At 44.2% G+C, this 27,666-nt stretch overlaps 2 protein-coding genes across 2 annotated transcripts in view; both read left to right on the top strand.

Annotated features, from left to right (window-relative positions):
* Window positions 1–21,946, top strand: part of COL5A2 (collagen type V alpha 2 chain) — a 134,928-nt gene extending 112,982 nt beyond the window's left edge. The window contains exons 37-54 of the mRNA XM_032354139.1: window positions 16–69; window positions 606–659; window positions 1,081–1,188; window positions 1,302–1,355; window positions 1,871–1,924; window positions 2,627–2,788; window positions 3,434–3,541; window positions 4,646–4,753; window positions 6,145–6,198; window positions 7,812–7,919; window positions 8,441–8,494; window positions 11,209–11,316; window positions 11,706–11,759; window positions 13,644–13,751; window positions 15,893–16,184; window positions 16,917–17,104; window positions 19,344–19,583; window positions 20,255–21,946. Coding sequence (XP_032210030.1) covers window positions 16–69; window positions 606–659; window positions 1,081–1,188; window positions 1,302–1,355; window positions 1,871–1,924; window positions 2,627–2,788; window positions 3,434–3,541; window positions 4,646–4,753; window positions 6,145–6,198; window positions 7,812–7,919; window positions 8,441–8,494; window positions 11,209–11,316; window positions 11,706–11,759; window positions 13,644–13,751; window positions 15,893–16,184; window positions 16,917–17,104; window positions 19,344–19,583; window positions 20,255–20,401 — 2,055 coding nt within the window. The 3' untranslated portion in view covers window positions 20,402–21,946. The remainder of the gene's footprint in view (window positions 1–15; window positions 70–605; window positions 660–1,080; window positions 1,189–1,301; window positions 1,356–1,870; window positions 1,925–2,626; window positions 2,789–3,433; window positions 3,542–4,645; window positions 4,754–6,144; window positions 6,199–7,811; window positions 7,920–8,440; window positions 8,495–11,208; window positions 11,317–11,705; window positions 11,760–13,643; window positions 13,752–15,892; window positions 16,185–16,916; window positions 17,105–19,343; window positions 19,584–20,254) is intronic.
* A 2,181-nt stretch (window positions 21,947–24,127) lies between these two features.
* Window positions 24,128–25,033, top strand: LOC116596869 (putative uncharacterized protein FLJ46204; the record flags this gene model as incomplete). The annotated part of the gene is made up of 3 exons (XM_032354046.1): window positions 24,128–24,187; window positions 24,648–24,761; window positions 24,986–25,033. Coding segments are annotated over exons 1-3 (222 nt in total), but the record flags the coding sequence as incomplete, so codon positions are not given.
* Window positions 25,034–27,666: the final 2,633 nt, after the last annotated feature.

Raw genomic sequence — 27,666 nt, 5'->3', positions numbered from 1 at the left:
ACATCTTCTTTGCAGGGTGAACCTGGCCCTCGAGGTTTAGTCGGCCCTCCGGGCTCCCGTGGCAATCCTGTAAGTGACAGTGTTTTAATTTTTTTTTTTAAGAATGGGATTGAGCAGGTAAACAACTCATCGTTTTGTCTTGATGTTTATGTAAAACCATGCCTGTTGGTTCAGGCTATTTGTAACTTCTTAGTTTTCAGCATTTATTTCTCTTTAAACTCAAAAACTTACCAGTCTGTTATTTCTATGCTATCTATTAAATCTCGGTAAGCCGCTCGTTTACTAAAGAGTTAAGAAATTTTTAGAGACTTCAGACCATGGAGATTTTGTTCTATGGTCCTTATCTATCTATCATCCTTAAAAGTCTTCCCCAAGAAACATATTTAATCATCTATATAAACATTTCAAAACACTATAAGTTTATATAATTGTATTTTTATTTTATTTTTAATTTTTTATTGTGTTAGTCACCATACAGTACATCATTAGTTTTTGATGTCGTGCTCCATGACCTGTTGTTAGCATATAACACCCAGTGTATTTTTAAATACTGTTCCCATCTACAGTAAAGTGTGAGAGCTACAGTAATCTCTGCTTTCTCGTAGGGTTCTCGTGGTGAAAATGGCCCCACTGGGGCTGTTGGTTTTGCCGGACCTCAGGTATGATTTTCAAGTATCTCTAATTCACAATGAACACTCTTTCTGGGATAACAATCAATTTAGCTAATTACTATTGTCCTATGTGTTGAAGGTATACTAAAGATGCTGGAAAGTTAACAGTTTTCTAGGCAATATTCTCATTTTCAGTACAGTATTTCACTCTTTCATACAGTCTTTCATGGATGAGTTCGCACTATTTCAAATTCTGTACTTATTTGGTATAATAAAAATGTGGTGAGATAACTTCTTTTCTGACTGCCTTCGAAGATCTCATTAGGGCATTTTTTTCTCCTGTGCTTTAATACTGATTACAAAGCACCATTTAACAATATATAGTTAAGTGATATGTTGGTAATAATTACTGTCGAGTAGCTTGTCTACAAGTGTTATAACCACCTGGTTATTCAAACAATCGCTACAGGGTCCCGACGGGCAGCCTGGAGTCAAAGGGGACCCCGGAGAGCCAGGGCAGAAGGGAGACGCCGGTTCTCCTGGGCCACAAGGTCTGGCAGGATCCCCAGGCCCTCACGTGAGTGGAAAGAAAAACACCAAAAACCTGAGTCACGTGCTTAATGTTTAGACTTTGTGTTCAGCCCGTGTTGCTTCCCTATTGTGATCTTTTGTTCGTTTCTTTCCATGTAGGGTCCTAATGGTGTTCCTGGACTCAAGGGTGGCCGAGGAACTCAGGGGCCACCTGTAAGTTGGTTTGAAGTTCTGGTCGCAGACACCTAACACTTCTGGCCATTTTAAAGTGAATCTGAAGCTGTAACAACGAATTTTTACTGGCACAAGTAAACTCTCATGGAAAGGGCATGTAATGGAGATTGGGGTTGCAATTAGTTTTATGACCTTGGAGACCCAGCTGCCTCCTCCATAACATAAAGGATGCATTCCGTATGGGAGAAGGGAGGGGTAACGGGCAACTGCTCTACGGGGCTCTGATATGCCCAAGATTAATGTGATTCCAGTGAGAGCCTTGGACATACCTGTATGTGCTCAAGGTAAATGGGAAGTAGCAAGGGGAAAGTAGCATCCTTCCTACCAGTTAACTCAGATCCATTCTCAAAAACGTAGCATGCAAGAGAAAAATCTACTGTTTACAACAAGGAAGGGAGTCTAAAGACTCAGCATCCCGGTGGGAAAAAACAGATCCCAGAAAGTACATGGAATCAAGTTATTCTAAAATTGCTCATGTGATACTGTATTTCTAGGGTGCTACTGGGTTTCCTGGTTCTGCGGGCAGAGTTGGACCTCCAGGCCCTCCTGTAAGTTATTTCAGTGACTCAGATCGTGGGTAGTGGGGTAATCACACACACACACGCATGCGTGCACACACACACAGGAAAATACATGCAAACACATGTACCCATGATACAGATACACATACATATTTGAGTTACTGTTTATTCTTTTATTTAACCCCTTAGTGATTTGTTAGCCCATCTAAACAACTCTGACCCTAATGATTCACGCCGCTGCTGTCCTGTCACAGCAGGTCATCTTTAACCGTCCTGTTTCTCGGAGTACCTTATTTACGAGTCCTTCTTAGCCCAGCATTTGACAATCATTCCATTTGGGTACTAAGTTCTAGCAGTATTGTGTGCTAATAACTGCTCCTTTCAGTTGGGAAGCATCCCCGAAGCTTTGTCTAGTAAATGTCATTCTTTCACTGTAAGATCAGGACAGACGGAAGGAAAGGTCATCTATTCACGATGGAGCAGAGGCCTGAGATGTTTGAAAATTCGAGTTAATTTCAACACACTTTTGATATTGAGTCGAATGTAATTGTCTGCAAATAATTTAGATTTCCTCCTGGGAAATGAATCTGCAGCTGTGTTTTGTTTAATTTTGTTTAAATTCACTGAATGACTGATTATCTAACAGGAAAAATGGACCCAAGGGTCCATTGCACCAGGTCCTCTAATGTGGTTTTGACTTTGCCCTCCTGGGTTTCTATCTTATACCAGGGAGCTCCAGGACCTGCGGGGCCCTTAGGGGAACCCGGGAAGGAAGGACCCCCAGGTCTTCGTGGGGACCCCGGCTCTCATGGGCGAGTGGGAGATCGAGGACCAGCTGGCCCCCCGGGTGGCCCAGGAGACAAAGGGGACCCTGGAGAAGACGGGCAACCTGTAAGTTTGGCACCTGGTTTACGTCCCTCTGATGAGACAGTTACCAGTAGATCTCCATGGTATTCACTGCCGTGAAGAAACAGTTTGTACAGTAACCTGGGAACTTTCGTAAATCCTGAGGCCTTATATGTTTTAAATTTACAATTCTCTGCTCTAGAAGAAGAAGTAAATGTGTAAGTATAAATATAACAGTAATGGGCGTGGGGTTCAGAAACTGAACAAGACAACATTCTTTGTTAATACATGTGTTGTATAAAGACAGTTTTTCAAAATACATTATTCTATTTGAAATCTACATGTCTCAAAATACTAATATGTTTACCTAGATTACTATTTCTTTTCTTTATTTTAAAAATTTCTTTGCCTTTTAAAAAGAGGGAAAAAGCCTGAGTAGTTATCTCTTTCAGTCTGCCAATGTGCACATTACTCCAGGTTTCTTGGAACTCCGTGAGCTGCTTTCCCCTTTAAACAATGTTAGAGGCTCTGTGTTTGACTATAAATTACGACTATAATTTGTCATATGTAGTATGGTTATATGAAACAGAATTTTTTTCTTGGTCTGAAAAACCTATAAAGCTGTGAACTGGTCTTTGCATATGGTTTTACACTGGGGAATTTCTAATTGTAGCTTATCCTCAAAATTAGGGTCCTGATGGCCCCCCGGGTCCAGCTGGAACCACTGGACAGAGAGGAATTGTGGGCATGCCGGGGCAGCGTGGGGAGAGGGGCATGCCTGGCCTGCCCGGCCCGGCGGTGAGTGGCTGCGTCGGTCGGGTTTCAGCTGATTATGTGCAATATAATTTATGAAGGGAGACTTCTTTTTTCTTAGTACATTTAAAGTCTTTTTTAGACACAAATTCTGACGATCTTAAAAACCTTTGACTTTGAATGTCAAACCCTCTACTTAAGCATCTTGCAAAGTCTTTGAAAATTCTCTTTATTTAACCCCGGCACCAGAGAAGTAGACAAATAAGGATACGGATTTTGGGTGACTCTAAACATTCCTTCAAAAATCAAAAATACCCGCGGAGCTAGGGAAGGGGGTAGTCTCCTCTGGGGAGTAGGTCGCCTCTTCTTAAAAACACAGGCCTCGCCGCAGCGCCCGTGTCTCGCGGTTCAGAGGGCAAGTTTTCATTCATCATCAAAGGCGAGAAGTCCTTGAGCCACAGTCGTATCGGAGGTGGAGGTGGGCCGAGCTGGAAAGTCGGGCCGGGAAGTGGGCTCCTTCCCCTGAGGGTGCGAAGAACCTGACACTCCCCGGAGGGCGATGAGCGTTTGGCTTCCTGTTAGCTTCGAAGACATTAAATTTTGCCGCTCAGAGTCTGCATGCTTGGGGGGAGGGAAACTGGTGTTTGTGTTCGGGATGTGGACGGAGTGATGCACCGCGGGTCGTGGGAGTGGGGCTGTGGGAAGAGACCTGACACCCGCCAGCCGGGGCTTGGGAGGGTCTTACGGTGATCGGAAGTGAGCCAAGGGCCCAGAGGGAGAATCTCCCCCACCGCCCCGTGACCATGCGAACCGAGCGTGGCTGCAGGAACGAGACGTGTGCCCGAGGCGGGAGTGAGTGTGAGCGCCACGTCCTGACAAGGTGCGGATCCCACTGGGGCAGCAGAACCGACGGCAGTGTGCGCGGTTAGATCCCCAAATCTGCACCTGAGCGCGTGGCAAAGGACCCTCTGTAGTCCCTTTGATACATGGGGATGGATGTGATAAGACGTGAGCCGCTGGACACTGTGCGATCCTGGGGAGTATGATGAAAGGAGGGACTGAGGGGCCCTTGAATAAGCGCAGCCTTCACGCGCACTGGCTTCGGACACCTCTGCGGACGCGGCTGACACGCTGACGATCTTGTTTCAGGGCACACCCGGGAAGGTTGGACCCACCGGTGCACCAGGAGATAAAGGTCCGCCCGGACCTGTGGGACCCCCCGGCTCCAATGGCCCCGTGGGGGAGCCTGGCCCTGAAGTGAGTGCTCCAGGGACAAGGGACAGTAGCTCTCCTCTTGCAATCTGGGTGTCGTGGGGACAGTGTTTTCATTTAGAAATCAATTATCTTTTGAGCTGGAGTTTCCGAGTGAGGTTCCTGATGCACCTTCCTTCCCGGAGACTTGTCTGCATGATGGCAGGAGGCAGTAAGGTTGGCGTCTTGGCACCGACTTCATCTGGTCGCAGCCAAGTATGTCCGTTGGTTGAGGTTGTTGCCAAATTGTTTCGAAGGTGGAACCACATGTTCGTTCCTTCTTACGTCACTCTATAATGGCACATTTTTCAAAATCGCCAAGTTTTGCGGTGATAGGTTTAATACAAGGATTAAAGCTTGTGCAAAGAGAAAAGTACGGAGAGGCCGTTCTCCTTAAACATCACTACACAGTACGTCAGCATGTCATGGTCCCCAGTCTCATTTGAGGAAATCGATTTTTGAGAAGTGATTTGAGGAGTTATAGGTTGGCATCTCCTCTGTTCAGTGCTTTCATGAGTAAATCACAAGACAGTGTCACATTTTCTTGAAACAATACCTTTCAGGACAATTTTTCATCAAACGAAAAATTCTGAAAAGAGTCAAAAAGTAATATAAGAAGAGAAGAGCGTATATTCTAAAATCTGTTTCATATCGAAACCCAGTTGTTTTATTTTAAAACGTTAGGATGTTGTTTGCATGAGCTTCAGACATGAAAAGGAAGAAAACCGTCCACTAGTGATACACACAAAACACAAAATTCTAAGAATAAAATTATTGCCTATGTATTTCAAAGGATTTGAGGATTTTTTCCCTCCTGTTTTAAAATAAAAAAGAGAAATGAAGAATTTAGATTTAGTGCAGGGCACCTGCTCGGAGTGCCTGCAGGGGGGTTCACCGGGGGTCGCAGGCCTCCGACCGGCGCTGCCTCCCCTGGGCCCACCAGTGAAGAGGCTGATGAAGCCAACTTGAGCACAGATTTAGTATTTCCACACAAAACACTGAAGGACCCAGATTTGTAGCAAATCCCACGATAGTTTTAAGGTTGAGTTTCCACAGTAAATAACCGGACATTCTCAATGCTCGGATATGGAAGACGTGCGCAGGGCAAGGAAAGAACGTTGTACTTTATAGGCCCTGATTGTAAGTGGAAAATATAATGTCTTCCATAAAACTGTATTAAAATTGGCGCCAAAGAAAGTAAGAACGTGGTAATAATTTTATAAGCAATTCCAAGTAATAGAAAAGATGGCAGAAGACTTTCTTCTAGGAAAATTTCCATAAGTGCTAATTTATACTTTATGGAAGAGAGGTAGAAATCATGCTGTATTTTTCTGGCAGTTGGGATGAGTTTTTTTCATTACTCGGTTAACTCATTTCTCAAACGTGATTCATTATAGGGTCCAGCTGGTAATGATGGTACTCCAGGACGGGACGGTGCTGTCGGGGAACGGGTAAGGGCGGTTTCACTGATTGGGAAATCTGCAGTCATGTCAATTTGGAATCTTTGCAATACTAAAGATTTCATTGCTCCAGGGCAGCCCTGATTTTTCTGACAGTAGCTACTTCTTCTGTAAAGTCATAATTTAGCCAGACCTTGTCAGTGAAGTGAGATTTGAGTACACAGCAAGGTAAGATGGCACTTCTTATTAATTGTAGGAAAGCACATCGCTTTCGTATCTGGCGAAACACGAAGGCTTTGGATGAGGATACAAATGAAGTAGTCTAAATTTCAACTCGTTCACAAAAGCATGGAAGCAGAAATAGAGCTGGGCGCCATCTCAATTTCTCTACTCTTCTCCTCAAGTGAATGCCCCGTGAGAAAATAAACCATGTGGCTTCCTATATGCTGTATATCCCATAATGTGTTTTAAATCTCATGACATAAGCTGAACTGAAAATATCCTCAAATTTCTCTGAAGTCCCATGCCCTTTGGGTCATCACACAGTTGTCTTGGACTATGTATAGTCCACAGCAGGCGAAAAATCAGTCCCCCAGGCTAACCTCTATTATGACACAATGACTCTTCACTCTGGGAGCTCATCATGTAGCAGAATGGGCTCTAAAGTCAGATAGACTTTCACTGGAATCTTGATTCCTTAAGTAACCAGTGGTGCAGCCTTAAACAAATTTTCTGAACCTCAGTTTTAAATACTTAAACAGGATTAATACTTACTCTGTTGGACGTTTGTGCATTAAATAACATGTTTAGAGTATCTAGTAAGTACTCAAAGGAAGGTAAAGAAAGAGTTTTGAGGAATCTTAGAATAAACCCTTCCCTGTCTACCATAAAGCCAGGTAGTACAAGTTCTCTTGGCCCCTGGGTTTTTCCCTTGGTCAATATACATTGTACAACGCAGTAGTCTTCAAAGATTTTGCTGATGTATTCCATGGTCTAATTTTTAAAATCAACACTTAGAGTCTTGACATAGTTGGGTCACCTGGATAAAATAAGGATCAGCCTCTTTTTTCCAAATACCGCATTGCTTTATTCTCACGTGAACCTTGCATTGTGGAAAAGTCCTCAGTGTGGTGCCCAGAGCTGTTCACTCCCTGAGGCACTGCAAGACAATAAGACAGCAGAGAGATATGATGCTTTTTCTTTCATAAAATGGGAGAGAAGTGATTGTTAAAGAGTAGGGAAGGATACTTCAGACCAGTTCCCTGAGAGAACACACATGGAGCTGAAAATCTAGAAAGTGGTTTCCTTAAAATTTTCCCAGTTTTCACACCTTGGAAAATGTGTATCCCAAGTGAATAGATATGCTTGAAGACTGCTGTGAGAAACATGCTAAATTCTGGAGATGACACTGTCATACTGCAGTCATCTTGACTGTGGAAGTCATAGGGCAACAGGGGAGGGGACACATCTGAAATGGGGGGAAATATTCTTATTCTTTTCAGTTTGACTTATTAATAACTAAATACAAGTAAAATACAAGTTGAATAATAAAAATCAGGTTTTTAAAAAGTGCACATCTTCTTACCTCGAACAGCATGAGCCTATAGAATGCCATTGGTTTAGGATAGATCCAAAAAGAGTAATACCATGGTTATTCTCATCAGGGTGATCGTGGAGACCCTGGACCTGCAGGTCTGCCAGGTTCCCAGGGCGCCCCTGGAACGCCTGGCCCGGTGGGTGCCCCAGGAGACGCAGGACAAAGAGGAGATCCGGTAAGGAGCGTCAGTTCCGTCCTGACAGTCGCAGACATCACTGTGCTGTGCGAGCCCGCGGTCATGCATGCTTGATAAGGAAGTCCGAACAAGGAATAATTGACAGCCAGTTATGACTCAGGCTGTTTTAATGTTCACGGAAAACATTTGATTTCTAGTAGATGTTCAGAAATCCTGAAGCTTTGAATGTCATCATCTGAAGATGTTGTGATTTATAGGAAATGTAGTAAGAACACATCATGTTAAATTTAAGCTAGTAATGTCTTAGCATAATCCGCTCAGGGGACCTTCGTTCAGCGAAGTCAGTTAATAAAACTGACGAACGTAGTGTCACTGGAGTCGCAGTGAGCGCGCTCTTAGTCCGAAGGACATTAGCTTGGTTTTAACCCATTAGCCGTAAGAGTATACACATGGATACACATAAACACATATAAGTATCTGACTTACCTATTTTTGATTCCTGTGTTTATATAGAATATGCATATTTTGTATATGCCAATTTTTGTGAAAATTTCTTCTAGGGTTCTCGGGGTCCTATAGGACCACCTGGTCGAACTGGAAAACGTGGCTTACTCGTAAGTTCTCTGTTTTTCTTTAAAAGTAAAAATCTTCTCACATAGAATATATATACTCCCGAAGAAGCACAACTTAAGACTCATAAATGAAAATTAGCAAGCTCCTCAAACTGTGGACAAAAATATTAATACCCAGAAGTTTGTATTTGTTTTTATAATTTTAAGGTATGTCCTCTGAATCTCACTGTGGGTTCTTTCAATAATCAATGAAGACTTTTGGAGTCATGGGTTTCTCTCAAAATAATAGGAACAATAGTGCCCTTGTTTGAGATTTTCTAAAAATTACATAGGAAAATGGATTTGAAATCTCTTTGAAAACTTGAAAAGAGCTACTCAAGAATTTTTTGTTTCCAGCCAGACTACCCTGCTTATGTTCTGATCATTTTGCGATTTGCGAATGCTTCCAGGTTTATGATGATTATATGGATGTTTTACCGTGCATGAGTCATCTCTGATGGGCAGCCTAATAGGCCACGTTCCTTTCACACTCATTATATAAATTAATATCTCTATTGATGAAGAAAAATTATAGATTTAAATTCATGGCCTATTATTAAATCATAATTCTCAGCTTTGATTTGAGCCTGACTGGAGAAGATTTCGTAGTTATACAGCATGTCAAGTGAGTGATTTTCTAACTAGTTACAAAAACAATGTGGTCTATTTTTCAGGATTAAATGAATTTTAGTTAATAATTTAAATAGGTGCATTTTGGTTTAGTTATCTTCAGTTATGAAATTTTAGGACACCCCGAAACAAAAGAACCTCTCGAGCATGAAAACATTCAGGCTGATTTTAATATTTAAATATATATTATATAAAATATATAAAAGTATGAAGATCTACTCTTATTTTTATTATAAAAAGATTCCCATACTGTTTGACAATTAGGCTTTCCAAATAAAAAAAGAGAAAGAACCAAACAAAAACTAATTTAAAAAAATTATTGGGACGCCTGGGTGGCTCAGTTGGTTAAGCAGCTGCCTTCGGCTCAGGTCATGATCCCAGCGTCCTGGGATCGAGTCCCACATCGGGCTCCTTGCTCAGCAGGGAGCCTGCTTCTCCCTCTGCCTGCCACTCTGTCTGTGCTCGCTCTCTCCCCCTCTCTGTCTCTGATAAATAAATAAAATCTTTAAAAAAATTATTAACCTGAGAGCCAGTCTATTTGATGATATTTTTTATTCTCCAAAGTCAGATTGATAGAGTTTGAATTATCTTTTAGGAAAACTAAATACAACTGAAGCTGTCCCTATAGTGGGTGACCCTATGCCTCTTGTCTGTTTATTAGGAAGCACTGGATTCTTGGAATTGATCTCATTTCCAAGACTTAAAAAAAAAAAAAAAGCAGCTCACCGAGACTGATCAGATTAATCTGATAATCTCTACCTCTTCTCTAGGCTTAGCATCTATCGCACAAGAAGATGCTTATTTATTGCTTTTTTCATTAGTTTCTCAGGATCGGGATTGATGGATTTGGGTGCAGATATTGCAGATAGAAGAATAACAAGCATTTCTTTATGTTTTCTTTAGAGGAGAGGGGCTTACTGATGATATTCCTCTTCCATTTGCCTGAACAAGACTTTGTCCATTTTTTATTGAGATGTAATTGGCATATAACATTACTACAGTGCATAGTACAATTAGTTGATGTGTGTATATATTGTGAAATGACTATCACGACACCACAGTAAGTCTAATTAGCACCCATCATCTCACACACTTGCATTTTTATTTTCTTGTGGTGAGAACTTTTAATATCTACTCTCTTAACAATTTTCAAATATGCCAACTTCCTTAATATACTCCCAGTCGTGCCATCCAGTTAGCTTATCTACAGGTGCAAATTTAATTAACATTCCTTTTCTAGAAGTAACGTAAGTAAATAAGAGCTCATGTTTTAGTTTTAAAGAATCTATGTATGGAGCAATGTTTTTACATAACTATATCAGCATAGTCTGTGGAATAGTTTTTGGAAAATGTTTCAGGTAGGTTAGATCAAACTTAGAAAGACATCATTTTAGTATGAATACAGGGTAAACATTTAAAAAAACCTGAATCTTTAGGAAAAGCTTTATTGTATATCTTGTGTTTTTAGTGGCCACCGCCATTCCTTGAGGAAAATAGACAAACGCTTCTAGGTCTAGTCTGTTCAGATAACTATGTTGGCTCGTACAGTCGTTCCCCCTATCCGCCGTTCCACTGTGTGGGTTTCGTAACCCGCGGCTGAGTGCAGTCAGGAAGCAAGAAGCAAATGATCCTCCTTCTGACCTATCATCGGGAGGTGGGTCGTAGCCTCTCGCCGCCCCACAGTGCCCACGCCACTCACCTCACTCCGTCTCGTCACGTGGGCATTTTATCCTCTGACGTCATCACAAGAAGAGCCGTGAGGACAGTACAGTAAGATGTTTGGAGAGAGAGACCACACTCGCATAACTTTTATCATAGTATATTGTTGTAAATGCCCTATTTTGTTATTCGTTATTGCTAATCTCTTAATTTGTGCCTGATTTAACTTTATCATAGGTATGTGTGCACAGGAAAAATCATAGTGTGTCGTGTTCCGGCATCCACTGTGGGTCACAGAACATACCCCCATGGATAAGGGGGGACTGCTGCACAGTACTCAGAAGTGTAGTAAATGCAATTGTAAAAGTTAAAATTGCGGTAAACTGTAGTCTCACCAAGCAATACCTATGCCACAACCCTATTTCTAGGGACCCCAAGGACCTCGAGGTGACAAAGGTGATCATGGAGACCGAGGTGACCGAGGTCAAAAGGGTCACAGGGGCTTCACTGGTCTTCAAGGTCTTCCTGGACCTCCTGTAAGTTACTCCTTTAAGTAGTGTTTGCCTTCCGTGTGAAAATACACAAGTAGCATGACACGAATATTTATTTGTCCATAAAATGTTTGGACTTTTTGTATCGCAGTTTCATTTGAAAATGTATCCTGAATATTTAATTACCCACTTACCCATTATAATCTGCCATATATCAGCTATAATTTTGTAGGAATGAAATAAGGCAAAAGGATAAACGTGCCAGAACTCTCTAGTTTAGTATTGGTCAACTCATGTAGACACAGGAGATGCTGATGACTTCAAGAAATTACTTTATGCTGCTAAAGTCTACGACAGCCAATTTTTAAAAGCTGAGAACGACAAAATGTAGGTGTAAATATTTTGGCAACATTTTTTACTTTTTTCCTACTTAGGGTCCAAATGGTGAACAAGGTAGTGCTGGCATTCCTGGACCATTTGGCCCACGAGTAAGTAACAAAACCTGCCAAGTTGCGGATATAAACGATAATGCTTTGGTGACATAATGTTAGGGCTTGAGTATCATATTTATGGCATTGAAGCTGAAGTCAGCCCAGGTTCCCTCAAGCTTCTAGCAAATATATGAGACAAACCATTCAGCAACAACCTTTAAGTGGAAATATTCCTAAATATGATCTACTGCTTCATGGGCCTACATTAAAATCTTTTACCTGCTATGTATATACTGATCTGTTGCTTCATTTTCTAGTCTGTGTTTATTGAAATTTCACTGAACTCTTTGAAAAGATACAGTAGGACTTACTATGATATGGAAATAGATTTTGAAGCTGGATATTTTTTCCCCCTTTAAGTAATTGAGATACTTTCTCAGAAGTCATTTGCATAAGGCTAATTCAGAAGCAAATCATAAAATGAAACCAGTATTTGAGGCTTTTGAAAATTCTACTTTGGTATCAATGTTACCTCCAATAGGTCATTAATGTCCTATGACAATTGACACACGTAATTACTTAGGACAATCATTGGAAAAAATGTCTGCTCTGTCTAAATACAGGGTAACAAATCATACATAACGTAGAGAGGAGTATTAACGTAACTGGGATGTGACGAGATCCTGGGGAATAAGCGCACAAATTGAGCTTATATTAATCAGTCCTACCTCTGCCATTTTCTTAGTACTAGTTAATTAAATTTCTGATTAACTCTACCATACATGAGATTTGATGAAAACGTTTTTGGCTCGTGCTGGTCTTTTACCACACATGGATCATGGAGGGTCCACGTGTGATCCAACAGTGAACACTAAGGAGCCAGAACGCCATTGATTGGTTAGCAGGACAATGAATAAGAAACCATTGTGACAGCTCCATGAAGAAGGGAGGCCTTTGATTAGATGATCATTGTGAAAGGTTTTCTTCCATATAAGGAATCATGTCATCTGCAAAGAGAGAGTTTGACTTCTTCCTTGCCCATCTGGATACCTTTTATTTCTCTTTGTTGTCTGATTGCTGTTGCTAGGACTTCTAATACTATGTTGAACAAGAGTGGTGAGAGTGGGCATCCTTGTCGCGTTCCTGATCCCAACGGGAAGGCTGCAAGCTTTTTCCCATTGAGGATGATATTTGCTGTGGAGGGAGGGGATGTGGAGAAAGGGGAACCCTCTTCCACTGTTGGTGGGAATGCAAGTTGGTGCAGTCTCTTTGGAGAACAGTGGGGAGATTCCTCAAGAAATTAAAAATAGAACTTCCCTATGACCCTGCAATTGCACTCCTGGGTATTTACCCCAAAGATACAGATGTCGTGAAAAGAAGGGCCATCTGTACCCCAATGTTTATAGCAGCAATGGCCACGGTCACCAAACTGTGGAAAGAACCAAGATGCCCTTCAATGGACGAATGGATAAGGAAGATGTGGTCCATATACACTATGGAGTATTATGCCTCCATCAGAAAGGATGAATACCCAACTTTTGTAGCAACATGGACAGGACTGGAAAAGATTATGCTGAGTGAAATAAGCCAAGCAGAGAGAGTCAATTATCATATGGTTTCACTTATTTGTGGAGCATAACAAATAGCATGGAGGACAAGGGGAGATGGAGAGGAGAAGGGAGTTGGGGTAAATTGGAAGGGGAGGTGAACCATGAGAGACTATGGACTCTGAAAAACAATCTGAGGGGTTTGAAGGGGCGGGGGGTGGGAGGTTGGGGTACCAGGTGGTGGGTATTGGAGAGGACACGGATTGCACGGAGCACTGGGTGTGGTACAAAAATAGTAAATATTGTTATGCTGAAAATAAATAATAAATAAATTAAAAAAAGAAAAAAAATGTTTTCTTCCTAGAATCTAAAATATGGTCCTTGTTTCTGGTAGGGTCCTCCAGGTCCAGTTGGCCCCTCAGGTAAAGAAGGAAACCCTGGACCACTTGGGCCTATCGGGCCTCCTGGTGTGCGGGGCAGTGTCGGAGAAGCAGGACCTGAGGTAATCACAGGGGTTTCATGCAGGTTACACCGTTGGTTCCCAAAGCATGGACTCTGTCCGAGGAATATCCGTGCAGCATGGTGGACAAGAGATCGAAAAGACTCTGGAAACAAACCTAGATGTCACACAAGAGCCTGCCTATATAAGTAACCACTGAAAGTATTTTAATACAGATGATTCAGAGCACATTAAATTAGAGTCCAAGCTCCAGAAGCCCTGACTTCATGTAACACCAGTGAGGGAAAGCAGCAGGTTATGACTGTGTTTATAATTAAAGTTATGAAAACATCACTTTGCTTTAAATGGCAATATACCAAACGTGAGGTTGATGAGTATAGTCATTCAGAAAAATGCTGGAAAGGGAAGACAATGAAGTTATGTTTCTCTATTGGAAATGACATTCAGAGAGGATTTAAATTAAATTCCGAGTATCGACTTGGGAAACATCAGGAATTCGGGACGCACCCTCCATTTCTGCCGTGCACACGGTGCGTGTGTGTCGGAGTCCGGCCGCTGTGCTGTTTCTTCCCACTGGTCGTGTCTACCTTTCCTTCCTCATCGTCTCTTTTCTTACTGACGTGACCATTAAGCCGAATATTTATTATTTATTATGTGGGTGGAATAGCCTTGTTTTCCCCATGGTCAAGAGGAGTATTTCCTACACATTTCTCTGGGAACGGTTAACAGCTGCGGACTTGGAACACCTGGGACTCACATGCCTCTAGACCTCCTTTGTTCTGTGGTTTAGTGGTCCTTGATAGAAAGGGAAAAAAACAAAAAACAAAAAAACAAAAAAAAAACCACCGTCTTCCCCCATCAGCATAAAGGGATGCAGAGAATCACAATATGACCTTAAAGGAAAAAACCCACCAGACTGACCAGACTGTTGAGGTTGAGGCCAGGTTGGCAGTGAAGGTCGAAGCACCGTGTTCAGGGCCACTTACCGTGGTGCGGCGGGCAGAGAGCTCCAGCCCTCCGATGGCCAGGACCATGCTCCCCACGTGCAGCGTGCACAATGGAGCTCTACAGACTGTCCCCGGCCCCTAAGCTGCTGGCTCTTCCCTGCGAAGGGACTGACGGAGGATCCTAGGCCCACCGAGTCCCCGCCACTTTCTGTGCTTATCTCCCTGCTACTGCAATAGTCCTTGTATGGCCGGGCAGAGAGTGGTTTGTTTTGTTAATAGAAAGGCTGAAGAGAACTTTTATCGGTTTTGCGTAGTACAGAGAAATTCGATCTCCACACTAGTTAATGCACGCAAGACGCCTTCCTGTCTCCTTCCATATGTGGAAGTAGGGAAATTCTTTTCGGGGCGGTTTCTTTCTTTCTTCCTTCTTTCTTCCTTCCTTCCTTCCTTTCTTTCTTTCTTTCTTTCTTTCTTTCTTTCTCTCTCCCTCTCTCTCTCTCTCTCGCTTTCTTTCTTTTTAATTGTTTTCGGGAATGTTTGTTGTGGGCACTTCCTTGACACGGATGTGAGGCCTTAAGAACCAGCACCCACGACTCGCTGCGTCTCCTCTTCCAGCTTTGGCCCATAAATCCTTTTGAGATAGTTCAGTGTGCCTTGCCCCAAATAGTTTGGAAATGCATGTCTACCTCCACACACTCTGAACGGAAACATCGCGCACCTGCAAGGTGATGTTGGGCAGACATTCTGCACTTTGGTTTGTATCGGTCTCAGACGCCGGCTTGCAGACATGTTGCCTGATAGAAGTTATGCATCATTTCTCGTGCTCGGGAAGTTACGGAAGCAGGCCAGAGCCACGTTATTTAAAAAAGTCATGAGGTCAGGGACACCTGGGTGGCGCAGTGGTTTACGCGTCTGTCTTTGGCTCAGGTCCTGATCTCAGGGTCCTGGGATCGAGTCCCATGAAAGGCTCATCACTCAACAGGGAGTCTGCTTGTCCCTCTCCTGCTAGAGACCCTCTCCCCCGCTCATACTCACCTGTGCACTTTCTCTCTCTCTCAAATAAATAAATAACTCTTAGGAAAAAAGTCATGAGGTCACAGATCTGTCAGTACCATCAGACGGGGTATCACACTGTAACCCCCGATATACTGAGTCCCATCAATGCCTTTGTGTCCAGTTGAAATTAAAAAATTAAAAAAAAAACATTAACTAGATTTCTAATTTTTTAAAAATTAGGGTCCTCCTGGTGAGCCTGGTCCACCTGGTCCCCCCGGGCCGCCGGGTCACCTTACAGCTGCTCTCGGAGATATCATGGGTCACTACGATGAGAGCATGCCAGACCCCCTTCCAGAGTTTACTGAGGATCAGGCGGCTCCAGACGACAAAAACAAAACAGACCCAGGAGTCCATGCCACCCTGAAGTCACTCAGTAGTCAGATTGAAACCATGCGCAGTCCTGATGGCTCTAAAAAGCATCCCGCCCGGACGTGTGAAGACTTAAAGCTTTGCCATTCTGCAAAGCAGAGCGGTGAGTGGACACCCCGCCCATTTGAGGAAAATCTGTTGCTCCGGACCATGTTCTCAACTGCACCCCTAAATATTTTCTGGACTTTCTACTTCAAGGACAGGCACAAGAAGTGAAAGTGGCAGACATGTTGCAGAATTTATGCCTTAGTGGTGAGGACAGTCAATGACTTTGAAAAGCCACAGGAGGGGACGATAACGGTGACAGAGGAGGACAGACTATTGATGACGCCGTCTCATGCGGCTCCAGACAGAACTCAAGGCTTTCATTCTGTTGTAGTTCAGCTCATTTACTGACTTCATTCATAGTTTTGACAACACGCTATTTTATTAGATTCCAGTCGCATTTTGCTTTAAAATACTGGCTTTCTAAATTTAATGAGAACACACCGTTTTTGGCAAAGACACTTAATTGTTGAGGATTTTCTCCTTCTGGTACAGTTTTCCCAGCTCTCGGATGGGGATACTGATCTTTCCTTCCCGCGCGTGTATTGAGCCTTCAGCACATGGTGTGGCTAAGTGCCCTCGCACAGTGCCTGGCAGTAGGGAGTGTGCAAACGCGGCACGGTGACTTTTCCTCAGCTGCAGGGTCCTTCCCGAGCTAGGTACTCTCTTTAAGAGAGACTGAGTTCATCAGTGAGTTCCTCTCTTCAAACCCTCTGTTCATTCTTTTAGAGACTCATAATCACGTTTGAAATTCACTTGACTTAGTGCGTATTTTTAATTTGGAAACTAGGCGAGTACTGGATTGATCCTAACCAGGGATCCGTTGAAGACGCCATCAGAGTTTACTGCAACATGGACACGGGGGAGACGTGCATCTCGGCGAACCCGTCCAGCGTGCCGCGCAAGACCTGGTGGGCCAGCAAGGCGTCCGACCACAAGCCTGTTTGGTATGGTCTTGACATGAACAGAGGATCTCAGGTAATTTAATCCGCTTTCTGAGAATTACATTCTTTGCCTTTTATTATTACTTGTATTTTATTATTGATTTAGGACTATGCTATTATTTGTGGCCAGGTTTATTATTATGTAAACAAACTTCACTATGAATTATATGAACATAAATTTCGAATGATGATTTCTCCACTGATGGGATGTGGAAAAGTCATTGTTTTACTATTATATTAGCTCCTTTAATGCACGCGACACTGACGGTGGGGTATACTGAAAAGGACCTCGCCACAGTTGAAAGACGTGGATTGTACTTAGCATCAGGAGACCTTGGTGACCAACTCCTGGATCTCTTGCCGACTTTGTGGCCTCAGGGAGTCACTTAACCTTTTGAAACGTCGTTTTGCCTTTTTGAAGTGAAAGTGATGGGCCGCCTGGTGGCTCAGTTGGTAGAGCCTCTGACTCGGTTTCGGCTCAGGTCGTGATCTCAGGGTCCTGGATCGTCCTGGGTCGAGCCATGTGTTGGGCTCCACGCTCGGCAGGGGGTCTGCTGAGGCGCTCTCTCTCTCCCTCTTCCTCTGTCATTCCCCCCTCATGCATGCTCTCTCTCAAAAAAATAAATATATCTTTGAAGAAAACGTAAAAAATAAAGTGAAAGTGATAATATCTACCTGACAGTCTCTGTGTGACTAAAAGGAGCTTGATACTATCTAATACCTGGTAAGGTACAAATAAATATTAGATGATTACCATAATAGTACTTTTAATAATTAAATCACTATGCAATCTCCGCAGTATTATTTAAACTCAGGGCATTTTTGTGATTACAGTTGATCCTTGAACATCACAGGGGTTAGGGAGATACCTCAGTCAAAGGTCTGTGCGGTCGGAAATCCACACACAACGTTGACTCCCCTGAAACTTAACTACGAACAGCCTACGGCTGACCATAAGCCTCATCCATCACATAGACCGGACGATTAACACATATTTTGCGTGATGTAGTACATACTATATTCTTACAAAAAAGTTAGCTAGAGAAAAGAAAATGCGTTAAGAAAATCATGAGGAGAAAATACATTTCAGCACTGTCTATACTGGGAAATTCTGGGTATAAGTGGGCACAGGCAGTTCAAACCCATGTTCTTCAAGGGTCGGCTGCCTATGAATTCTTTTAGTATTTTTAAGCCTCAGTCTCCTTTCTGTTTCTTTCATGGTCCTGTATTTAGGTTCTCAACCAGCCTTGCCATTCCCTCTTATACTACGAGCACTTCACTGCAGATCTCTTGATGACAGCCTAACTCTGCGGGCTCCCTCTCACCTCTGCTTCTGATCTTTCCTCAGAGCTCATGCTCACAGCGACCTAATGAGACAGTGTGGATGTGTAGAGGGTATTCCGGAATCCACCAGGATTTAATGAGTAGGAAAGCTTAAAATTTAAATATACCCAGTTGAAATGTAACTTTGTTAATATAATATGTAAAAGGCTTAAATAGGAGCATTGAAAATACAATTCAAAACAGAAGATAAGTTGGGCGCCTGGGTGGCTCAGTGGGTTAAGCCACTGCCTTCGGCTCAGGTCATGATCTCAGGGTCCTGGGATCGAGGCCCGCATCGGGCTCTCTGCTCAGCAGAGAGCCTGCTTCCCTCTCTCTCTCTCTGCCTGCCTTTCCATCTACTTGGGATTTCTCTCTGTCAAATAAATAAATAAAATCTTAAAAAAAAAAAAAAAAAACAGAAGATAAGTAGAAAAGAGCCTGTAGGAAAATATTTCTGATTATCTGTTTTTGTCTGCAAATGGACAGCTTGTAAATTGTATTTCCTGAAGTATGGAACAGTGGGTCTTAAAAGATTTTAAGCCAGTAATTGAGTCTTAATTCTTACTATAATTAGCAGTAAAAACAGAGTTATTTTTGACACACAGTTAAGTCAGTGTACAAGTATAACTTCTACAAAGAAATATCCAGATATTTTTAAACAAATAGAGAAGCAGATTTCAAAAAATACTTAGATTTTCTCTGATGAGTTCTAATTATGGTTGGTTTCATCCCCTTTTGTTTGAGGTAGGAAGGACAGAGGTTCTTGTGAATATTCATAGAAGTTTCAAAATATTTTTATATGCGGGTAAAGTATGTTGTTATATGAAAGATCAAAAGTAATAATCCTCCAAACTGATGTCTGAGATCATCACACACACACACACACACACACACAGGGCACCATGAAACCCTTCAGTGTTTTGTATAACAAAGACTCTCTGTTTCTCCAGTTTGTTTATGGAGATCATCAGTCACCTAACGCAGCCATTACTCAAATGACCTTCCTGCGCCTTCTATCGAAAGAAGCCTCCCAGAATATCACTTACATCTGTAAAAACAGTGTGGGATACATGGATGATCAAGCCAAGAACCTCAAGAAAGCTGTGGTTCTCAAAGGGTCAAATGACTTGGAAATCAAAGCAGAGGGCAACGTTCGATTCAGATATATCGTTCTTCATGACACTTGCTCTGTAAGTACTTCTGACCTATATTGATCTGGTTGAAGAAGAAATTTATTTTTGACAAAAATACTGTCATGGCAGAAGTGGGGGCAACCTTACCCCCACTTTGTTTATACTTGTTCTTTAAGGTAAACAGGAATGTGGGTTAGTCCACGAAGCACAGAAGTTTTAATGCAAAATAATGAACAAAGGTCTGGGTCCTCGGGATTTAACCCAGCTCTTCTGCAAACCCTATGTGGTTCTTCTGCAAGTCACTTTATTTAATCTCAGTTTCAGGCTTAAAATTCTTTGACTCTAAAATGTATAATCAATATGAGATACCCCTTAAATTTTTCGCTGATTTGTATGTCTCCTCACTCGTACATATAAATTCTAAAAGGGAAAATATTTAATGACGAATTATAGTGTCATTTGTGAAAACCAAAAAAACTTTCATAATTTATGTTAGCGACCATTTGGGAAGCTGTCGAAGAACAAAAGGTATTTCCTCAATTTAAATCACAAAGGAAATGGCTGCCAGCCATGTCAGGACCTATCCTGATGTTAGCAGTGCTCTTAACTCGAAGTAGTGCTCGAAGACTCATTGCTTTCACATTATAAAATTTGGCTTGGAAGTTTATGTCTAACATCTTTGGAATAACCTGTCTATACCACTAACCCGTTGCACCTTTTAATTCCAGAAACGAAATGGCAACGTGGGCAAGACGGTCTTTGAATACAGAACACAGAACGTGGCGCGCTTACCCATCATAGATCTTGCCCCTGTGGATGTTGGCGGCACAGACCAAGAATTTGGCATCGAAATTGGTCCAGTCTGTTTTGTGTAAAGCGAGCCAAGACGCATGGACAAGGCGCACCACCCCGCCCTCCGAGACCGCCCACTCACAGGAATTTTGACTGTTGGAAGCTGATCCTGAAACTCTTGAAGTAATGGCTGGTCCCGCAGCAGCACTGTACATATGGTCTTCAGTGCCTGGCCCCCTTATCCTTCAGAATATTTATTTTACTTACATTCCTCAAGTTCTAATTGATTTAAAATATTTTCAATACGGCAGTTTAGGTTTAAGACGAGCAATGACAACGACCACCTTTTAGAAAAGTAAACTGATTGAATAAAGGAATCTCCGTTTTCTTCAATTTATTTCAATGTAATGACGAAGTTGCTTAGTATTTATGAGGAAATTTTTCTTCCTGGCAGGTAGCTTAAAGAGTGGGGTATTTAAAACCACAAAACATGTTTAATTTCACTTGGCTGTAGTTTGAAAAATAGTAGTAGAGCCCTTCTGTGACCTCTTATTCCCAGATTATCAATTAAAAATGAAATCAACATGTTTATCCTTGTGATTGAAACCCACATGCATGCCTTGATATTGTTCAATTACCATAAAGACTCTTTGAAGAGAACTTTGAAAAAAAAATCCGTTTCTCACTATCTTAAACGAAATTTTTTAATAATATATATTGAGTGGAGAAACAAAGTGATCTTAAATTTTTATAAAGTGTGGTAAGTTCAGTCTTTTTTGTCATTCATATTTAAAGATATCTTTCCCTCTTGACTCAGTCTGTCGCGTAGATATTAGTTACATGAGTACACCATTGAACACACTTGCACTTTCTTGTTTAAGAAGACATTGAATGCAAAGTAATTTACACGTACAACTCTGTAAACATATGTCCGGGACCCAAAGTCAAGAGCCTTCCACATGTACAGTCTCGTCATCCTGAAGCCTACAATGAAGAAAAAGATTTAGAAACTCAAGTTGTGGAGCTGACTAATCAAATGTGATGATTGGAATTAGAACATTCGGCCTTTGAACTCTCGTAGGAAAAGTGACCCAACATTTCTTAGCATGAGCTACCTCATCTCTAGAAGCTGGGATGGACTCACTGTTCTTGTTTATATTTGAGATACTAAAAGGTGCTATGCTTCGGTAATTATTCCAAGACTGGAGATAGGCAGGGCTAAAATGTATTACTATTTTCTTCTAATGATGGTGCTAAAATTCCTTCTATAAATTTCTTTCAAAATAAAGATGGTTTCATCAATACCATTTGTGAAAAAATAATTGTTAGACTTCCCATTTCTGAAAGAAGGAGCATTGTTCCAGTGCCTTTCCCTTGTTTATCTGTCATACTGTATCTGGAATGTTTTGTGATATTTGCATGTTTCTTAGACCAGAACATGTAGGTCCCCTGTGTCTCAATGTTTTTTTTTTCTTTTTCTTTCCCCTTAATTGCATTTGTTGGCTCCATTTTAATTTTTCCCTTAAAAATAAACATCTGGGACCATCCCAAAGGCCAAGCCATGCACGCAACTTTAGTCATGTATCTCTGCAAAGCATAAAATTAAATGCACGCTTTTGTCATGTCAATGGTTTTCGTTTTGTGACATTCCTTTGAACATATGAGATCCATTTTACTTCCAATGGTGAAAAGTAAAGTGTTGTAGTATTCTTTTTTGCCATTTGTTTGAAGGACAAAATGAGTACCTTCCATTGTGTATATATATAATGGCTCAGAAACAAAAATCAATTTTCAACATCACCCACAAAGGCAACACAATACTAATTATCATTGTCTATGCCCTTAAAAATCTCAGGGTAATATTACTGATAACAAGAGAAAAGCAACTAATTTTTCATGGCTGAACAAACTGTGATAATAAAATACATGTTTCAAAGTGTATCACATATGAATTTAGCCTAAATGATTTCAGAGTTTTATTTTCAATATTTATTTCACGACATTGTTTTTTTCCAAATTGGTTATTATTTGAGCTCTACATCTTCCAGTTGTAATTTATGAACCTAAGGACATTTGTGAATTTTGTTTGCATTAAACTTCCTTCAAGTCCGACCTATAGAGATTGTACAAGTTCAGATAAATGAACCAGAAATATGTGGTGATTCTGTTAAGTCAAAAACACTGATAACCTGTAGCTATAGAAACACCAGCCTTTATTTGGAACTCAGGAATGAGAAGCTGCCCAGACGATTCCACAGGCTCTCCAGTTGCTCCTCGGAGATCTACAGGTCCCATTAGGTTCGTGGAGTTCTTTGCCCTCCTGGCTAACTGACATCTCAAACTCTACATGAGCGGAAGTGAAGTCATGTACATCTGGGGAGGATGGAGACAGTCGCTGATTATTAATTTATTAAAATACTAATGAACCCCTCCCCCCAAATTAACAGGAGTTAAGAAAAAGAAGAAAAAAAGCTACGGAAGCATAAGGAATGTTGAAAAAGAATCCCAAACTCAGAACATAAAATTTGGCAAATTATGGCCAAGTTGAATGTCATTTATTTCAAGTTGAAAAGCGTCCTGGAGACCACAGACAACAGCCCTTCCCAACAGAATCGTGCTGTAGGGCTGGAAGCAAGTGCAAAACTTTCTGGAGGGAAGAAGCACGCAGAGTCCCCCTCCTCCTGTGAACAAGAGCATCTCAAGATAACTGGGTGTTTTTTTTTTTTTTTTTTTAGAAATTATGAAAATTTCAGGAGAGACTAAGAATACTCTTTTTCTTTTCTGTTTTTTCCTTTAATTTTGTTTCAATTCAATTAATTAATTAACGTGTAGTGTATCATTAATCTCCTAAAAGCTCATTGGGGGCCAAGTTCCAACCAGCGTTAACCACGGCCGTGACCCCGTGTGACCCCCAGAGGCACATGCGTCCGCGGGTTTGAATCCGGAGCGGCTCGCGCAGCAGCAGCTTCGCTGGCCCCTTTCTCGACGCGTCATTTTGTGCGAACTTGAGTGTCAGCCGCCCCGGGCCCGGGTCCTCCTGTCACCGTCCCCTCCGCGCTCTGCCGCCCTGCCTTGTCCCTGCGCGGGTCGCGGCCCCAAACCGCAGCACAGCGCGGCTGTCCCGAGCCGGAGCCGGAGCCGGAGCGGTGCTCGCATAGACGCTCGCCTCGTGCGTGTCGGGGCCGGCGCCGTCCCGCGTCCGCACGTCCGCAGCGGCCTCGGCGTCCGTCGGTCGGTCCGTCCGTCCGTCCGTCGGCGGAGACCAGGCGTCGGTCCGGACACCCCCGCCCCGCGCCGACGTCCCGCAGCCCCGCTCGCCGCACGGGGGTCCCGCCGCGGACAGAAGCGGAGCCGCGGCCCGGCGGGGGGTTCCCGGGGACCAGCCGCGGCCCGGCGGGGAGCGCGCGACGGACCGTGTCCCCCCCGCCCGCGAGTGGCCCGCAGGAGCCGCCGCGGCCTCTGCTCCCGCCGCGCTGACCGTGGGCCGCGGCCCGGGGCGCGTCGCCTCCGAAGACCCTGGGTCCGCGCGTGACGGAGCCGGCGCTGGTGCTGCCGTCGCGGTGCGAGCGCCGCCCGGGTCCGTCCGAGGCCGCGGCGCGGGTCCGCGCGGTCGTCAGTCCGTCCTGGGCCGTCCACGGACCCGCGCGGGGCTTCGGACGACCGTCCTCGGCCTCCCTGAGCCACGGGGTCGGCCGGGGTCTGGGACAGTGCGCGCCCCCCTCGCCGCCGGCCGCCCCGCCCGGCACACGCACACCCATGCGCACACGCACACAGACACACACAGACACGCACGCACACCCCCCGTGCACATGCACACAGACGCACACTCGCGCACAGACACGCGCACACACACTCACGCACACCTGCACGCACGCACAGACGGACACACACGCACGCACACACAGACACGCGCGCACACACCCCCCCGTGCACATGCACACAGACGCACACGCGCACAGACACACGCGCACACACACTCACGCACACCTGCACGCGCGCACACGCACACGCACACGTGCACAGACACGCAGCACACCCCCCCGCGCACATGCACACACACACACTCGCGCGCACACACTCACGCACACCTGCACGCGCGCACAGACGCACAGACACGCACGCACACACCCCCCCGTGCACATGCACACAGACGCACACTCGCGCACAGACACATGCGCGCATACACACTCGCGCACACGCGCACACACACGCACGCACACACCCCCCGTGCACATGCACACAGACGCACACGCGCACAGACACACGCGCACACACACTCACGCACACCTGCACGCGCGCACACGCGCACGCACACGCACACGTGCACAGACACGCAGCACACCCCCCCCGCGCACATGCACACACACACACTCGCGCGCACACACTCACGCACACCTGCACGCGCGCACAGACGCACAGACACGCACGCACACACCCCCCCGTGCACATGCACACAGACGCACACTCGCGCACAGACACACGCGCGCATACACACTCACGCACACCTGCACGCGCGCACACGCGCACACACACGCACGCACACACCCCCCGTGCACATGCACACAGACGCACACTCGCGCACAGACACACGCGCGCACACACACGCACACGCATACGTGCACAGACACGCAGCACACCCCCCGCGCACATGCACACACACGCACACTCGCGCACACACGCACACACATGCACGCACACAGACACGCACGCACACAGACACGCACGCACACACCCCCCCGTGCACATGCACACAGACGCACACTCGCGCACAGACACACGTGCGCACATACTCACGCACACCTGCACGCGCGCACACTCGCGCACACACACTCACGCACACCCACGCGCGCACACCCGCACCCTAGAGCCCCGAGCGCCGTCTCCCAGGACGAAGGTGAAAATCCTCGAGCCCCGAGTGTGCGCCGTGACCCGATTCCGCAGCCTCGCGGCGCCACCTTCGGCCTGGCTCGTCCGCGCACACGGTGCGTCGCTGTCCCTGTCCCCGCGGCTCCGACCTGTCGTCCGCGCCCGCCGCTGTCCCGGCCCGGGGACGCCGAGCGACAGACTGGACCGTCCCCGCGGCGGCCGCTCACGGCGCCCGGGACTGAGCCCGACCGGAGTCCGCAGCCCCGGCGGAAACACGACACGGAAGCAGAGATAAAACGGGAATAAACGGGCCTCGTTCTCACGCAGGAGGCTCAGTGTTGGAGAAACGTGGTTGTTTGTCTTAAATTCATGCCTAATTAAATACAGCCCCGCTCGAAATCCCTGTCGGGTCTTGGAAACCTGCAACAGGACAAAATCGTTCCGGAGTTCATTGGAGCAAACCAGGTGCGAGAAAAATGATAAGGACAACTTTACTCATCTGCGACCCTTGGAGCAGCTTAATAATCTTGGAATGCACATGAAACAAACAGATAATAAATGAAAATGTTGGAAGATCAGATTCTAAAATGCATTTTAAATCTAGATTCTAAAACTCTTACAAGCATGTTCAAACTGGGAAGATTTTTGTAATTAATATAACAGAAAATGTTTAATACATTTACTTGGAAAAAGCCCTTAGGAAACAGTCAGGAAAAAAAAAATGAAAATGTGCAAAGTCCTCCATAGATAATTCACAGAAGCCAATAAGCATGGAGAAGATACTCAATATCTTAGAAAAAAATCCAACAAAAAAAGATATTAACTGTATCAGATTTGACAGATTTGAAAAATGTCTGAGAGTATTAGGTGTAAAAGAAGATACAGGGAAACGTGTACCTTTACCCATTCCTCCCCGCCTCCCCCTGGATGTGGAAAGTAAAGTTAAAGTCATTTTCTCAAATTGGTTTATTCAGATTCCTATTAGTATGAGGAGGGGCTGTGGCCAGATGTGAGCTGTGGGAAAGAGAAAGAACAGGATACAGTGGGGTATCTTCCAGGACCATTAATTTTACAGGATGACAAGTAACTGAAAATATCATTTGTAAAAATTACAAGAACAGATATTAAACAGAGTGGAACTTTAAATCCACGTGACAAAACCAATTTCACAATGGTGGCAGCTTAATTTAGACCAGAGCCTAGGCGTCGGGGGTGGGTGGCTGATTTGCATGTGTATTTCATGCAAGAATACTGGTATTTTTTGTTTGGAATGTAAAAGGGTTATGCAATCCATGCTCTAGGGAGCCATTGCTGTATATTTACCATGGAGTGGGTAAAACAGAACACCACACCAACTGAATTAAATAAATGTGTGATGATAACTGAAGTTAACCAAGTATTCACAGTGGAACTCAGGACTGAGCCATCTCAGCTAGACCGGGGTTTGGAAAGGAGAGAAGCAAAGAAAGTGCCTGAGCCCTGACGGACGAAAACAGCGTCTCGAGCAAGAGGCCCGACGTAAAGAACAACACAGATCACGGCGTGGTGCTCTTAAAAGACGTGGCTGTTTGGGGGCACCCCAAGTGAGACGGCGTGGCAGTAGGACGGAACGCAGGGGATTGTAGGGAAGTAAATAAAAGAAGCAGAAAAAGGAATCAGGAAGGGACTTGCATGTCACGTGAAAGATGGAACATTTTTCTGGAGGAGTTTCTTTAGGAAAGGATTTTCGTTTTTCAGCTGGGAGTGTGACCATAAATCTGCTCCTCTAGAGGACCCTTGGTCTGTGTGAGGAGGGTGTTTGCAGTGGGCCTGAAAACTGGGAAATAACCTAGGCGTTTCATGGAGAGACCAAGATGCTGAATATCTTGAATGCAGGGCCAGTCCCTTTTTAAAAAAATTTTATTCATTTTTTCTATTTCTTTTCAGTGTTCCAGGATTCATTGTTTAGGCACCACACCCAGTGCTCCATGCAATCTGAGCCCCCCTTAATCCCCACCACCAGGCTCACCCAACCCCCCCCACCAGCTTCTCCTCTAAAACCCTCATTTGGTTCCCTAGAGTCCACAGTCTCTCATGGGTCGTCTCCCCCAGGGCCAGTCCCGCTGAACAAAATCTGGACCACTCAAAATATAGATAGAACGAAATACTGAGTGACGTGTTTTAAGCAAGTAAGACACATATTGTGATTTGTATATTAGAAACATCACCTTGGCAAAATTTTTAGAATGAGTGTGACCGAAAGTAGAAAGATGAGTTAAAACAATGATGGAGAGGGGCGCCTGGGCGGCTCAGTGGGTTACGCCGCTGCCTTCGGCTCAGGTCATGATCCCAGGGTCCTGGGATCGAGCCCCGCATCGGGCTCTCTGCTCAGCGGGGAGCCGGCTTCCTCTCTCTCTCTCTCTGCCTGCCTCTCTGCCTACTTGTGATCTCTCTCTGTCAAATAAATCTTAAAAAAAAAATGGTGGAGAAAAAGAAACAGGGA

Source organism: Mustela erminea, chromosome 8 (assembly GCF_009829155.1).
Source record: "Mustela erminea isolate mMusErm1 chromosome 8, mMusErm1.Pri, whole genome shotgun sequence".
Taxonomy (NCBI): domain Eukaryota; kingdom Metazoa; phylum Chordata; class Mammalia; order Carnivora; family Mustelidae; genus Mustela; species Mustela erminea.
The sequence above is the reverse complement of the archived record's forward strand: the minus strand, read 5'-3'. Positions and strand labels throughout refer to the sequence as shown.